General features: G+C 35.4%; 1 protein-coding gene across 2 annotated transcripts in view; it reads left to right on the forward strand.

The window, feature by feature from the left end:
* The window catches only part of sdk1 (sidekick cell adhesion molecule 1), a 381738-nt gene that overhangs the window by 348150 nt on the left and 19268 nt on the right, over positions 1-14320 (forward strand). For both annotated transcript variants that reach the window (XM_015377352.1, XM_015377351.1), the window contains exons 30-35: positions 1189-1390; positions 8868-8971; positions 9085-9155; positions 9874-10012; positions 11581-11637; positions 12935-13036. In XM_015377352.1, coding sequence (XP_015232838.1) covers positions 1189-1390; positions 8868-8971; positions 9085-9155; positions 9874-10012; positions 11581-11637; positions 12935-13036 — 675 coding nt within the window. The remainder of the gene's footprint in view (positions 1-1188; positions 1391-8867; positions 8972-9084; positions 9156-9873; positions 10013-11580; positions 11638-12934; positions 13037-14320) is intronic.

The raw sequence follows: 14320 nt of genomic DNA on the forward strand, positions 1-14320 counted from the left end.
CACAAAAACCAAAAGCTTTTAAAAGTTCAATTCAAAGAGCTTCAAATTTGCTCTGTGTAATGACAAACCAGATGGTAGGCTGCGATAAACATTGACACCATTATGGATTCAGTCATTGACTGATACTTGCAGGGTTCACTGCTCATCATCACTGATGAAATCTGCTCGCTCCAGTTGTCATGGTGTTCTTTTCATACATTTACATTTGTTTTTGTTTCTTTTCTTTTCTGGAGATTCATGAAATGTCAATTGAATAGGAGAAGTTACCCTGGATGGATAATAGGAAGCCGTTATATCTAAAGTTAATTTGACTATGTTTTACGAATAATTTTAACCTTGGTGTTTTGGAAATCATTCTATAAGTAAAGCATTAATGGAGATCTCGGTCATTCAGTGAAGTGTGATGATTTTTCCTCTAAAATCTTTTGAAAATACAACATTTAAGATTAGAAAATTACATTAACCAATTTAAATAAACCTCTCTAATACAGCAATTGGAGCTTAATGAGAAGAAGGTTTAATACCTGCTTAAAGTTTTTGTTTTCTACAAGCTCTGTTTATTATGTCAAACAAGCATCAGTGGAATTAATATTCTTATTATTCTAATATGGCTGGACCAGTTTATTACAGATAATACTTTAAATCGACTAAAATAGGTAAAAAATAGGGATTAAAAGGGGAAAACTATACCTAACAGAAAATGTATGTGTTTATAGGCTAACTCAATCATGCTAAAATCATAAATATATACCTTCCAGGTTTATCAGGTATTTTTGTAAGCCTTCCAAACTCTTGTGAAATGTTTATTGTTTTTTGCTACTGCTCAGTAAAAACCAGCTGTAACTGAGCCAGTTTAGAAAAAGGCATCTTGTGTTGTATTTTTCATATATGCACAATTTAATAAATACCGTACTATGGCGTTTTTGAATGCTGGGCCTAAAAAGTAACCAAAGTATGAAAAAAATTAACCAAATAAAAATACTAGAAAACCCATTTTAAAGCTAAATGGATTTAGAGAAAATCATTTGTATAACCACATAAAACCAAATTAGAATCTTAGTCCTGGGATGTACTGTTACAGCTGTTTTATACCACCTTTTTTGTTGTTTAATATGAATTCAAAATCCAATAAAGGAACATATTCATCCTCCTGATTTGTTTCCTTCTTCTTCTTCATCGCATGTGCAGAGCGTCCCCAGCCACCCAGGAAGCTGTCCGTCCCTCAAGATGAGGTTGAAGCTTGCCAGCTTCACCTCTACTGGGTGACTGGTGGCTCAGGCTCCTCTCCACTGAGGTACTTCACTTTGCAGCTGAAGGAGCTGCCCAGCGGACCATGGAAGACCCACACAGCCGACATCCCACACAATGTGACCTCCTGGACAGTCGACAGGTACGGAAGCGTTTATCACATTAAAACACATAACCTTATGTTAGTTGAAGGAGCTAAATGGTTTAGAGTGTGTCCAACAATGTGTTGTATAAACTGAAAAATCTAACTTTATTGACTATGACACTCTATTGTAGATTTTTGTCTTTAACCTGGGAATGCAAGTCAGATCCTTGGATGTTAAATGACTTGAAGTTGATTTAGACTCATTATCATGTTTTGATTTGCGAGGGACACACATGTACATACTACCTGAGATGAAAAAGTTTTTGAATAGTAAAATCAAAGGACCCTTCTAGGAGGAATCCCAGAATGACCAGGTCTTGAAGCATGGGCAGAGTAGCAGGGAAGTGTAACGGAGTAAACTAAGCAGTATAATGAAATAATGCACCAATGGTCAAAGAAAACCAGTGAGCATAAATACTGAGGGAAAACTGGAGAATGGCATAAATTGCAGGGGGTTTAAATCAGGGAATTGTGAGGAGCAGCTGAGACAAAAGGGAAGCAGAGAGAGACTCACAAAGGAGGACTAATAAACACTGAAAAAACTGAACTAAGACACAATGAAATTATTTAACCAATTAAAAATATCTAACAGATCTTACAGAAATAGCTCTAAAAGTGCAAAGCTCAAAATGTATAAATTTCAGTTTATTTATATAGTAAAATTAACAACATGTGCCATCTTAAGGCACTTGACAGAAATAAGTTAAGAAACTGAAGAAAGGTGATATGCTAAAACACTGATGCCCAAAATCGCAGCTTAGTATGTTAAGATTGGATGGAGAATGTCTGAGAATAGCAATCCTTAACATATGTTACATATTTTCAACTGCAACTGCAAGAGGTTTAGACTTTGACTGAACTATAAATACATGCATATGCTTTGATTTAAACCAGTAGTTCCTAAAGTTGGGCGTGAGAAACCAGTTTGCTGACTATTTATTTATAAGCAATATTGGGGTAACACGTCTTTTCTGGATATTCAAAATAAATAACAAAATTAATGATGGTAAAGCAGTGGTCTCAAACTCAAATCCTCCGGGACCATTGTGCTGCATTTTTAGACGTGTTCCTTGTGATACACACATGAATCAAATGGTTAAACCACCTCACTAACAAGCAGTCAAGCTCTGCTGAGTTCTGTCAGTGACTTCATATTAAAGTCAGGTGATTCATAATTCAAATACAATCCAAACCTTTTAACTCAATGAAGAAGAAACAGGTTTCTTTTCCCTAAAAGTGTTTGAGTAAATTTGCAATGCTTTGTATTGTACAATATGAAATAGGACTCTCAAGAATACTTTGCAAAATGGCCAACATGGATAGGACAGCAAACTGAAACTAACTGCTGGGATTTTCGTGAACATAAATATGAAAATTTTTCTTTGAATGATCCTTTCATGTGTGAACCACACATTGGTTTAAATAGTCTGTGAAAAACTTTTTGCAACCTTTTGTTGCACCGGACAGTAAAGAAATATTTGTGTATTAGTAGAAAGTATAAAAAATCTCCCACAAAGAAAGAGGCAAGATTTGGAGTAAAATGATCATGATTACACCATAAACAGGAAGGAAGTCAGTCATCTATTATCTAGGCGTAGCAGGAACTGCTCTGACTTCTACTTAAATCGTCTTTTCATCTATATCTGCCCGCTCCCAAGCTTTTAAGCTTGACTGTGTGTCCTGTCCGTGCTAGAACTGTTTTTGCTTTTTCACCTGTCAACCCTATTGTTGTCACCGTCTCCTTCCTTTTCTCCCTCCATCCATCAACAGTTCTAGCTTTCAGAAACCATCAGCCATGCATTTTTTTTTACTACAAGCATCACCACTGCTCTGCCAGTTGAAGGGGGCTTCAGCCTTAATGTCTCTTCCATTTCCCATCCCTGTCCTTCCGCTTTCCATGATAGTGTCATTAAGGCAGCAGCCAGCATCGGTCAGATGGGATGGCTGCTCTAACTTTGCTGACAAAGCCAGAGAAGAGGGGCTGTGATGACTTTTTACCAGTGTTCGGAGTGTTCTTCGTGACTGTTTAAGCGGGCTCCTTTTGGAGTTATCACAGAGCTATTTGAGATGCTGGAGTGGGTTCTCTCAGTGTGTCTGTTTCGACCTGCCTCAGGGACAGTCTGTCTGCCATCACTGTGGAGCCGCAGTTGTTGTTTTGATGCCATTTTTCAGCTCTCTTTGCTGTGACGGATGGAGGAATTAACTTGCATCTCTACATGCTCACTCATACTTGCTCTTTATGAGTACTAATTGTTGTTTCCACAAAACTTTGGAAGCAAAACATCATGCCCCCCCAGGCTTGCATACATACTTTTCAAACATACATCTTCAAACATTGTCCTTAACATCCTCCCAGTGCTGTTGGCGCCCCACCTAGTTTAAGCTTGGTGTCTTTGATGTTCTATTCCTTTTTTGTACACAAATCGACAGGGCATTTCTGGTCCCTCAATGAGCCGAGCTCATAATTATAGAGGACACCTCTCCCCAGTTGATGCCTGCTGAATTTCTGCCTGGTCTTCTGTAGTCCCCTGGGTGCTCTGTAAAAAAAAATCATTTAGGATAATGTTCTAGCTGACTAACTGGAGTTACTTTGTTTGTTTATAATATGTGAGCAATTCCAGTAGGTGAGCTGGGTTTATACTTTTATAATATTTTAATTACCAGTTTTTGTGTCAGATTTTATTGAGAGTGTTAAATAGCATTTCTGATATCCAAATTTAAATATTAGTATATTTATTTTTTTATTTTCAAGTGTATAATTCAGGGTAGTTTTTAATCATTTGGACTTTCTTTAAATACATTGTATTTATTTTAATGGACATGACCTGCAGCTTTGGATATTCAATAAGGGGTTTTACCCACTTTTTAATTGCCAAACACTGTAAAAATCAGACAGACTGGATGATGAATGTGTGAAAACAGCAATTTTCAATTGAATTTAAGTCCACACTTTAATTAGGCTATTTTAGTAGTTTTCTTAATTTGTACTACTCCATTGTCTGTGTGTTTGTCTAATCATTGCAAGCTTAAAGCCTTTAAAACCAGGGTGGTCCTGCAAGACACATAATCCAGCCACTACCATGTGTTATGGTGGAACATGAAGAAAACAGGACTTCTGATTGGTCACTTTTAGCATGGCATTCTTCTCGCTTCTCTTCCATAAATGTCAAGTGTCTTTCTTGTTTAACCTTACGGCTAAGTTAAAGTCCAAGGCTTAGAGTTGCCTCACATATTTTCCGCTTTAAGATGACTGATTGGTGCTCTATGTAATATACAGAACTTGGGATGTAGTTTTGTAGCTTTTTGCCCTTTTGTTATAATAGCTAATATAGATAAATAACACAGAGGGACTGTCAACCCAAACAAGAGCAATTTGTCCACATAACTTGTGCTTTTATTTTGCAGATTTATAGAATGGGAACTAAATAAAAATGAATTTCTCATGCCTAAATTAATTTCAAACTGCAGAGCTGCTAGATTTGAATCCTAGGCTATTAAAAGTGATGGCGTTGAGGCATATAGTCTGAATGTAATATCGATTGAAAAAATATTTTGAAAGGCTGCAAAAAAGCAAGGCAATAACAGTGCCACCTGAAGAATCCTTCTGTTGTAGATTATCGCTAATTAATCATGGGCAGAGACCACATTTTGCTGCAAGACATTACCAGTTTACTGATGATAAATCAAGAGGATATAATGTTGGCAATCCAGATCTTTATTTGCAATTAGCACCAGTGATACAAGTTTGCATTTCCAACCATAGCAGCTTTCCCCCTCCTTCTTAATTGTAGATAATACAATATAGGAACTGCCTGTTCCTACATGAATATTTGTATATGCAGGATTGAAGATAAAAGAAATAAGATAAAGCAACTTTCTTCAACTTGTTTAGTCTCCAGGTTGCTGATTCTTAAAGCGATGTGTTGGTCCGCTCCTGAATGTATTACTGCAAAAACAAGCCTACATTTTTAACAAGAAAGATCTTGTCGATTTGCATTACTATAAAATACAAAATCTAGAAAGAAGGCTGTGCTTGGTTAGCAGCATTTAGTAGCAATGGGCTTTGTACCAACTGCTGCTTGTATGCATGATCTGACAAATATAAAAAGGAAATCTTCATATACAATTAACTTAGACCATTTTAAATTTATGACTGTAGACTTACATTTTCAAAATAAAATCAGACAAATTATTCAGTAACACAGGTCTGTGGAGTGGATCAGTATCAACAGGTATCACGTCCAGCAGTTACATTAGATTTGGGTCCGATGCTGATATTGCTTTCTCTCTCTCTCATATCCAGTTCTCTAAAGATTTAAATCACCTTCATTTGAGTGGAGTGGAGGTGAAGAGATAATGCTTTCATGGTGATTTGCTATTTTTTTTTTATCATCCTGATACTAAGGGTCTCTAGAGTTAAGTATTTTCAAATTGGTATGATATGTTTTGTTATTCTGGGCTCATTAAATCCTTCACCTTGAATAGAGGAGAAATGCAGATGTTGTTTGAAAATTGCAATAAAACCACAGTGACACTGGAGACGGTTAGAAAAGGTGAAGGCTAATTGTTATTCAAGCGCTTGTGTGGTCTTCTAAGGCCATTAAAAGAGCAAAACATGTCTGAAAGAAGGTGAGAAGGTTATTTTGGAGAAATGTTTATCTAAGCTATTGAACATACACAGTGGAGTTTTAAACCCTTGTTTCCTGTTTCAGTAAGCAGTCCATTTTTCTTTTTGACTTGAAGAAATTCCTTCTAGGGATAGGGAAATAATTTCCAGCAGTGGAAAGAGAACTTTAGAGATAAATTATCAAAGAACATGTTATTAATTCTGTTTAAATAAATGAATGCTTTTGCTGCATGTCCTCCACATTTCATATCATTTACTCTTTTTTTGCTCTTGGCTGATGGTGGGGGCTGGGATATTCCATACCATGAGGTGAATAAGGCACTCAAAAACATTTAAAGGAAAAGTCCGGTCAGCAAGGAATGATCGATGAATGATTATCTATACCTTAAAGTAATATGTCCACATTGATTTAACGAATTTAGCGTTGATCAGTAAAAAAATTAAAAAAGAAATTTTTTTCACAATCACTGAGTCCAGGACCGTCCATTTTTGCCCAAATATAGTGAAACCTCACCCTGACATCTTCCAGCAGTGACGTCACGGCGCGTTAAGCCTTTATTTAAGATTTCCAGACGACTTCACCATTGAAATTCGCGAGAGCTATAGTTTAACTGACAATGCCCACGTGCATGGCAGTTGGATGTTGTAATACACTGGGTAAAAGTAAAAAGAAAAATTGGTTATTTCACCTTTCCGATTCATGATCCTCCACGGACGGATTACTGCAGTCCTGATTGTTGGATTGACAACTTGAAGAGGAAGGATTTTCCATTGAACTTCTGGCCAGAGAAAAAACACATGATATGTAGCCAACATTTAGAAGAAGAATGTTTTCAAGATGACTTGGATAATAGCGAGTTGCAACAAACACCAGATAAAGCACTGGGACTTGATCAACAGCCGGTACCGCACCGTGACGTCACAAACCGGTAGGTGGCAGTAGTGTTCTTTGACAAATATAGATATCTTCAGTAAAGCACAGACAAATTAAATTACTTTTAATCAAAAAGCTTATCATTTATCTAGCAATATGTACTAATTTTATATTTAAAGTACTTTCAGATCTTTTAATGCTGAATATGTCCAGACTTTTCCTTTAAACAGAGACAGAAGGTGCAAACAGGTGTTCAATACTGCAGTAGTTCAGTCCATCAATAAAATGAATTTGGTGCTGAGAGTTAAAAGGGAATTTTACATTTAAGTGCCAGAACACAACAAGTGTGATTTACATAAAGATCAGTTAAAGCAGGGTAAGTTTAGACATTGCACATTTTAGTGGCAAGATAATTTTTTGCTGCCAGTGAGGAAAATTGAAAAAAGTACAGTTTAGTGGCATAGAGGCAACATAAAATATAGAATAAAAGCGATCCATTAGAATAAGAGGATTATATTAAAAATTGATCAAATTACTGATATTAAAATGTTAAAAGATAAATTGATAAAGGAAAAGGAATGAAAGTCAAAACAATAATGTTTCGTTATCACAGTCAAAGACCTCTAAACAAATGCTTACTAATCTTGATTTAAATTATAATAATTGCGCTTTTACAACTTTCTGGGAGTTTGTTCTCCATTTATGGAATAAACTAAACTGAAGAAAACGTAGTATGTCACCACGATGTTGGCGACTTAAGCCGTATATTTTGATATTTGGGCATTGCATGCCAAAGACTTTTTTAACTAGTTTAATTAAGTTATTTTATCTTTATTTCTACACTTGATGTGACCTATATGCTTGATGTCACCAAAGATGTGGATGTTGTGTGATATCAAAAAGACGGAGATTAGGGAAAAACCATGGGTTGAGTTAATCAACAATGTCACCATGCTTTACTGATACAATCAAGCCCTGAGTTTATCCTTCACATATTACAAATATATTTTTAAAGTATTAAAATAAATGTTTTGCAAGTGCATATATCTTTTAATTACTTGTAATATGTTTTCCATTGCTTTAATAAATGCAAGACAGAATTAAAAATGCTCATTCTGTGGTTTTACAAAATTTATTTTTTTCCCAAGGTCTCTGTCTCTAACAATCTCTTTTAGTGTGAGATGATAATATTTAGGTTTAGTCCAACTATACATTGGAATATTCAAATATAAATGCTCAAATTTGGTGCATATTCCTTTAAAACTTGTTTTAATTAGATAAATGTCAATTGTCTGCCTCAGCATAGGTATATTATCCTCCAATGGTTGTAAATGATTTGTATATTGCCTTTTTCTTATACTTATCCTTAACCCCAAATCAGCATTTTATTAGAGAATGTAGTTCCCGCTCTGAATTGCTTAGCCTGTAGTTGAACAGTCACTGATCCTTTAGTGTAATTAAGCCAAGAGTCTCTGCTCTGATTTAAATGAACATTTTGTAATATTTGTAAACATAATTTAGCTGATTATTTCTGATCCTCTCTGTTTTAGTTTCTCTGAGCATCAGGGAGATTTAATAAGCTGATGGCTGCCAGCAAATTGTTCCTTTTCTGTTCTTGTAAATGTTTGTTGCCTGTCTTGGTAGACCATTGTAAACGACATTTTACAATATTTGTTTTTATTTTCTCTTATCTCATCAACCCACGCCATGTCAGTTTGCCAGAATGCTAATTTATGCACAAATTTAATAAAGGACAAGAGACCTCTAATGGTTGACAAATAAAATGGTTCACAGTGGGTAATTAAACTGAAATAAGTGTTGTGAATTATGCATGACAATGCAACAGGTATTTCAGCTTTTCAAAAAGAATATTCAGGCATTTGGATTTAAATGAGCCAAAATGTGACTTAGAAATCCCTTTATAGCTTCATTCCAATACAATTACTATATTTTGTGTCTGTTTAAATGTTTAGACTGAAGCCCTTCACATCATACAAGTTTCGAATGTTAGCTACCAATGACATCGGCGACAGTGTCCTCAGCAAGGAGACGGAAGCGGTTACAACGCTGCAGGATGGTAAGAATCTGCTTGAAATATAAACAGAAAACAAAGGGAGAACTAAAATCCGAATAGATGTTCTATCCATTCCACACATTCACACGTTCACTTCTGGTCTGTTTTCTTTCTAGTGCCTAATGACCCTCCAGTAATCCTCTCAGTAAAACCAACAACTACTACCTCAGTGATGGTGCAGTGGAAGGTAATGCACTTAAACACAGATAAAACTCTCAAACATATAGTTCACTATTCCCTTTGAAAGGCGCACCCTGTCAGAGTTTGTAATGTTTGAAAAAGCTGTGCTTTGCATTGGTATTGTCATTATTTATTAAAGCAGAAAATGTCAGAGTAGCAGGGATTTGATTTAGGGATGGAGGGAAGGAGAAATAGAGCCATGGACATTCTTTAACAGGGGAGAGTTGTCTAACTCTTAATGGTTAAATACCTGCAGGCGATATGCTATAGGTTTAAAGGGGCCTTCAGCAGTCAATCCAGCAACGCAGGAAACAGACAGAAAGAGGAAAAGACAGTAGATCCCTTCTGAGTATTTTACAGCTTGCTTCTCTTTCTCTTCGGTTTGTAAATGTCTTTTATCATCTTTGTAGCCTCATGTCAAAGCAAAAAGAGGCAATGAAAACACAAAGTCACCAGCAATTTCATCACCCTTTACAAGAGTGCCAAACCTATTGAAGCATCACTTCCCCCGTTTGCAAGTTACTGCAAGACCAATACTCCAACCCTTTAAATTGGATGACTAATAAAAAACGGCTCAAATACAGTTCTGCTGGCCCTCGCTTTGTCCTGTCTGTCAGAAAAAACGAGCTCAGCTGAAAAATTATAATAGGCTCAGAAGTTCTCTTTGAGCAAGTTTATTACTAATGTCTGTGCATGTGTGTGTGTTGGTTTGCATGTTTTTCCAGCGCCCCACTGAAGACAGCATTAATGGTGTCCTGACTGGATACAGACTGTATTACAGGGAGCTCCCTGCAAATGTGTCCGCTGTCAGTAATGTAGGAGGCCAGACAACCAAAAATATTACCACAAGTGCCCTCATTACAAGTGAGTAGATCTGCTGTGTTTTGAATAAACCAGCTGTGTTTTTGTACATCTTTCATTTAACCTTTCATCTACTGTATAAAGATTTATTTTCTCCAGATCTTTGGCTCATGTTTTATCTATCTAACCACGAGAGCCTTGATCAACTTCTCAGATCTAATTGAAATAATGTTTTTACTGGGGGGAGGGGTCTGCCAATGTCTGTGTTACTTTCATGCAAGACTGATTTTTTTACTACCCAGCTTGACCTGCACTGATCACCACCCAGTACCTTTCCTTCAAAGAGTTAAGCTCTGTCCTTCTTTAACCACCAGGACATCTGAATGTTGTTATAGCCTTGATTCTAATGCTATAATTTTAAAGAAAACTGCTTTGTATTACAAATGAACACCTCAAATGTGACCTTTAACCAAAAACCTAAACTTAGAAAACTTTTATAGTCATTTTGTAGACACAGAGTGTATCCAAAATGAAATTTTGTTTAGTACAGCTTTTCAGACAGTAAATAAAAAATTCCATTCCATAAAGTGTAGCATATAAAACATAAGCACATATAAAAAGCACACATAAAAGTGCTGCTTTTTCTCCTGGTCCCTTTAAAAGGCTGTGCATATCGACGTTTTGATAGGAATGATAAAAGCAGAGGTACAGTGTTTTTGAAATGATGTCACTAGATTGGATATTGTAATGCTTATTTGATTGATCTAATTGTTCTATTATGGAATTTAATAAACCTTTGAAATGTTTTAAAGATTTAGCTATAACTTAAATTTTTGATAAACTAAGACTTTATTTTCTTATTGAATAAAATAATGACCTTTCAGTTTTGGAAAGGTTGGTTTATGAAAGCAGCCTCAGAGATTGAATAACAACTAGTCCTCATTTGATCAGTTGGTTAGACCCTCCTGGCGCTTCTTTGGAAGCGAGAGCTTCCAAGATGTAATGTTAGGAGAAAAAAACCATCGGAAAGCCTCCCCCCACTAATTCAGTGAGGTGTAATTTAACAGTTAGATTGTGTTGTAATAGATGTTTTCCTCTGTATTATAAAATGCTCTTTGGTCATCTGTCTTTGTGTGAAATTCCTGCCTGTTATTTTTATTTTTTTTCAGACCCACACAGTAACTTACCTTTATATATATATATATATCCTTCATGTAGCTTCATGGGTTTACAGTTTACTATTGATTATTATCTTTAAAGTGCATCAGAGAAAAGAAAAACCCATTAGTTGAATTTCTATACAACCATCAGTGAGCAGCTATTTTTCACAAGCCCACCCTTAGTGCACCTTTACAATACAGTAATAACATGTGATTATGCTTTGGGCAGCCTGATGTTGACTATAGTCAGCTATATGTCTGCAGTTATAGATTGATGGACAATTTTATACCCGCTCTAAAGTAAAGAGTCGTTTAAAAATAGTGGAGCGAAAAGAAAAAAAAACAGATTTGAAATGTTTTCCTCTTCAATACAGTGATTCTATTAAATTACATTATAATTGAGCAGCTTATTGTTAAACCCAAAGCACAATTGATTTCTTTTTCATCTGTCTTTCTTTCACTCCTCTAAAGCTAAGAGCACCTTCAAGACAGTCAGCAGCGCCTCGCTCACAGAGTTTGAGCTGACACGTAAGTTAGAAAGTCGACCAACATACAGTCGAAGTCAGAATCTTACATACACTAATCTTTCCTATGGAAAGAATATTCATTTCCAGTTTTTAATTTAATGTTTGATCTGCTGATGTTCTCTGGTGAATGATATTCCAGTGTACTGCTACAGTAATGTTTAAAAACTAGAACTGTGTAGAAACGTTTTAGTTTAATGTTAATTTTCTTATCCTTCACAGGGTGAAAATTAAACAAGGTTCTGTACACCCCCACTAATATTTGGTTAAAAGGCCTTTTGAATTAGAGAGAAATTGTTTGGCCATCAAAATGTCACTGGCATATTTCTTAATATTGATTAATTTGATATAAATATCTTACTTTCCTGAAAGGAAGTTTGAGCACTAGTAGTAGGGTTGATGTTGGAGCTTTAAGGAATGACACTTCAAAGGCTTGGTGCTTCATCTATCCTCTCACTCCAAAATCAGTTTGGGTTTGGTACCATTATTCTGTAGGTGTACCCAGTAGTTTCCAAGTTTCAATCATCTCATCCAATATTTCACCCTCGGATTACAGGATATTGGTTATGAAGTTCAGGATCAAACCATGAACTTCAACGGCTAAATCCTGTCATGAACTTAAAGCTACTGAATCATAAGTGTTAGTGGTCACAGTTTAGAAAAAAAAACAAAGCCACTGATCTAATATCCATTTACAGCTGCCTATACGGAAAGTGTTGTTTGAGAGCGAAGTTTTATCAATAGCTGAGACATAAATTGACTATTTTCCACATCATGCCAGGGCATGAAACAAAAACAAAGACAGTTAACATTAAGATTTTGGAATTACTCTAACATCAACCCTATGGAAATGTGCGGACTGTGCTTGAGAAGTTTAGCCTGTTGAAGGAAACCAGCTTTATTTATATGAAGTCCTCCAATTCTAACAATAAGAACCATTATCTGTTATGATCCTGTCAGAATAACACCAGCAGATTGTTGATACCTCCTAAAGTCTTTGATTTCCCTGCCTTTTGCTAAGGGATATTTATCTATTTAAGGAATATTTCTTTCTTTAAATATATGTAGAAGAGTCCATGTAAAAACCCTCTATGAATTTACACTCAACCACTGAAGTGTTGCACTAAAGCTGTAAGTCAAGTCTTCATTACACCTTAGAAAAATCTTCAAAAGATGAATTGAAAGCCTAACAATTTTAATGTCATTCATGCCAACTAGAAGTCTGCCTATAACTGTGTTGTATTTAATCTTCTGTCCAGTAGATATGTTGTTAAATCGTTTATTTTTTGTTTTGTTTCCAGAACTAAAGAAGTTCAAACGTTATCAGATTGTAATGACAAGCTACAACATCATTGGGGAGAGTCCTCCGTCTGCTCCAGTTGAGGTGTCTGTTGGAGAGGCAGGTGGGTAAACAAAAAAATGACTACATATTTTGCAGTTTTATAATATAATTGAAAAAAAAGAATATGTATATTTATTAGGGCTGTCAAACGATGAATTTTAATCGGGATTAATTACAGAAGCCTCACAGTTAATTGCAATTAATTGCAGTTTGGATTACATGTCTAAAATAGGTCTAAATAGTTCTAAACTCATAATATACAATATTTAACCATAGTCTTCAGTAGGGAATTAAAAAAACAAAACAAATAGAATTTCTTTTTTGACCTTTTTAATAATTAAAAAAAAAGTTTATTCCCTACCAAATTGCAAATATTAAGAGGAATTAAAGTAACACTGTGCTGACTTTGAAAGATTTAATAGGATATCAGGTCACTCTCTAAAGATACTTCAAAAATTAACAATAAAACCATAAAAAAATAACACTAAGGTGATAACCTATGGTGTTATTTTTTTTTTATTATTTTTTTTTTACACCTGCAGCTTTGGTCCACATTGGTGTCACTACAGTATGAAAGCACAATCGGACTTTAATGCACATTAAACTAGAAGAGATGTGCAGTAGTTGATCACTGAAAACAACTGTACTCTCGTGCGATAATATAATCACATATAACGGGCATAAATTACCTTGTCATCGTTGGTATCTGCTCCAGATGAGGATTTCATGCAGCATGTTAAAGAGCATTAATCCTGCATCTTCTCCTGCATCGGGCAGATATTTTCTTTAGGCGTCTCCAGTGTGACAGAATATTATTTCTAAGCCACAGCCGTGCTTTATTTTCACTATTGTTTGCAAATAGTTGTTCATGCAATCATATAGGAAAAAAAAGGTGAGAGCTATAAAAAAAACGGCGAACCTCAGTCTCCATCATGACGGTTTTATCCATTAACCTCTGTTACTTTTTCAGAGGCAGTGCTTCTGGATTTGAAGCAGTTGTCATGAAGACATGACGCTTTCCAAGCACAACAGCATTTGGTTCTGAGTGACAAAAAACTGTTGTGAGAGCAATGGTGCTAAATGAAAAATGTTTGAATTTATCATTCTTTGATTTTTTTTTTTTTTTTCTTGAGCTCTTTTTTTCTGTTTAAACTCAGTTCTTACTCCATCATATTTTACAGAGTCACAAAATGGAAAAAAGGCTAACTACAGGGTAGTCAAAAGGACAAAAAGAATTACATTTGAAGCGTGATTTAAAAATAAACCCGCAAAGGATTCTTTTTAATTAACTGTGATTAATGCATTAAAGCCGACAGCCTTAGAAAAAAAAAAATAAATAAATATA

Source organism: Cyprinodon variegatus, unplaced genomic scaffold, assembly GCF_000732505.1.
Source record: "Cyprinodon variegatus isolate N-32 unplaced genomic scaffold, C_variegatus-1.0 Scaffold152, whole genome shotgun sequence".
NCBI classification, from domain to species: Eukaryota; Metazoa; Chordata; class Actinopteri; order Cyprinodontiformes; family Cyprinodontidae; genus Cyprinodon; species Cyprinodon variegatus.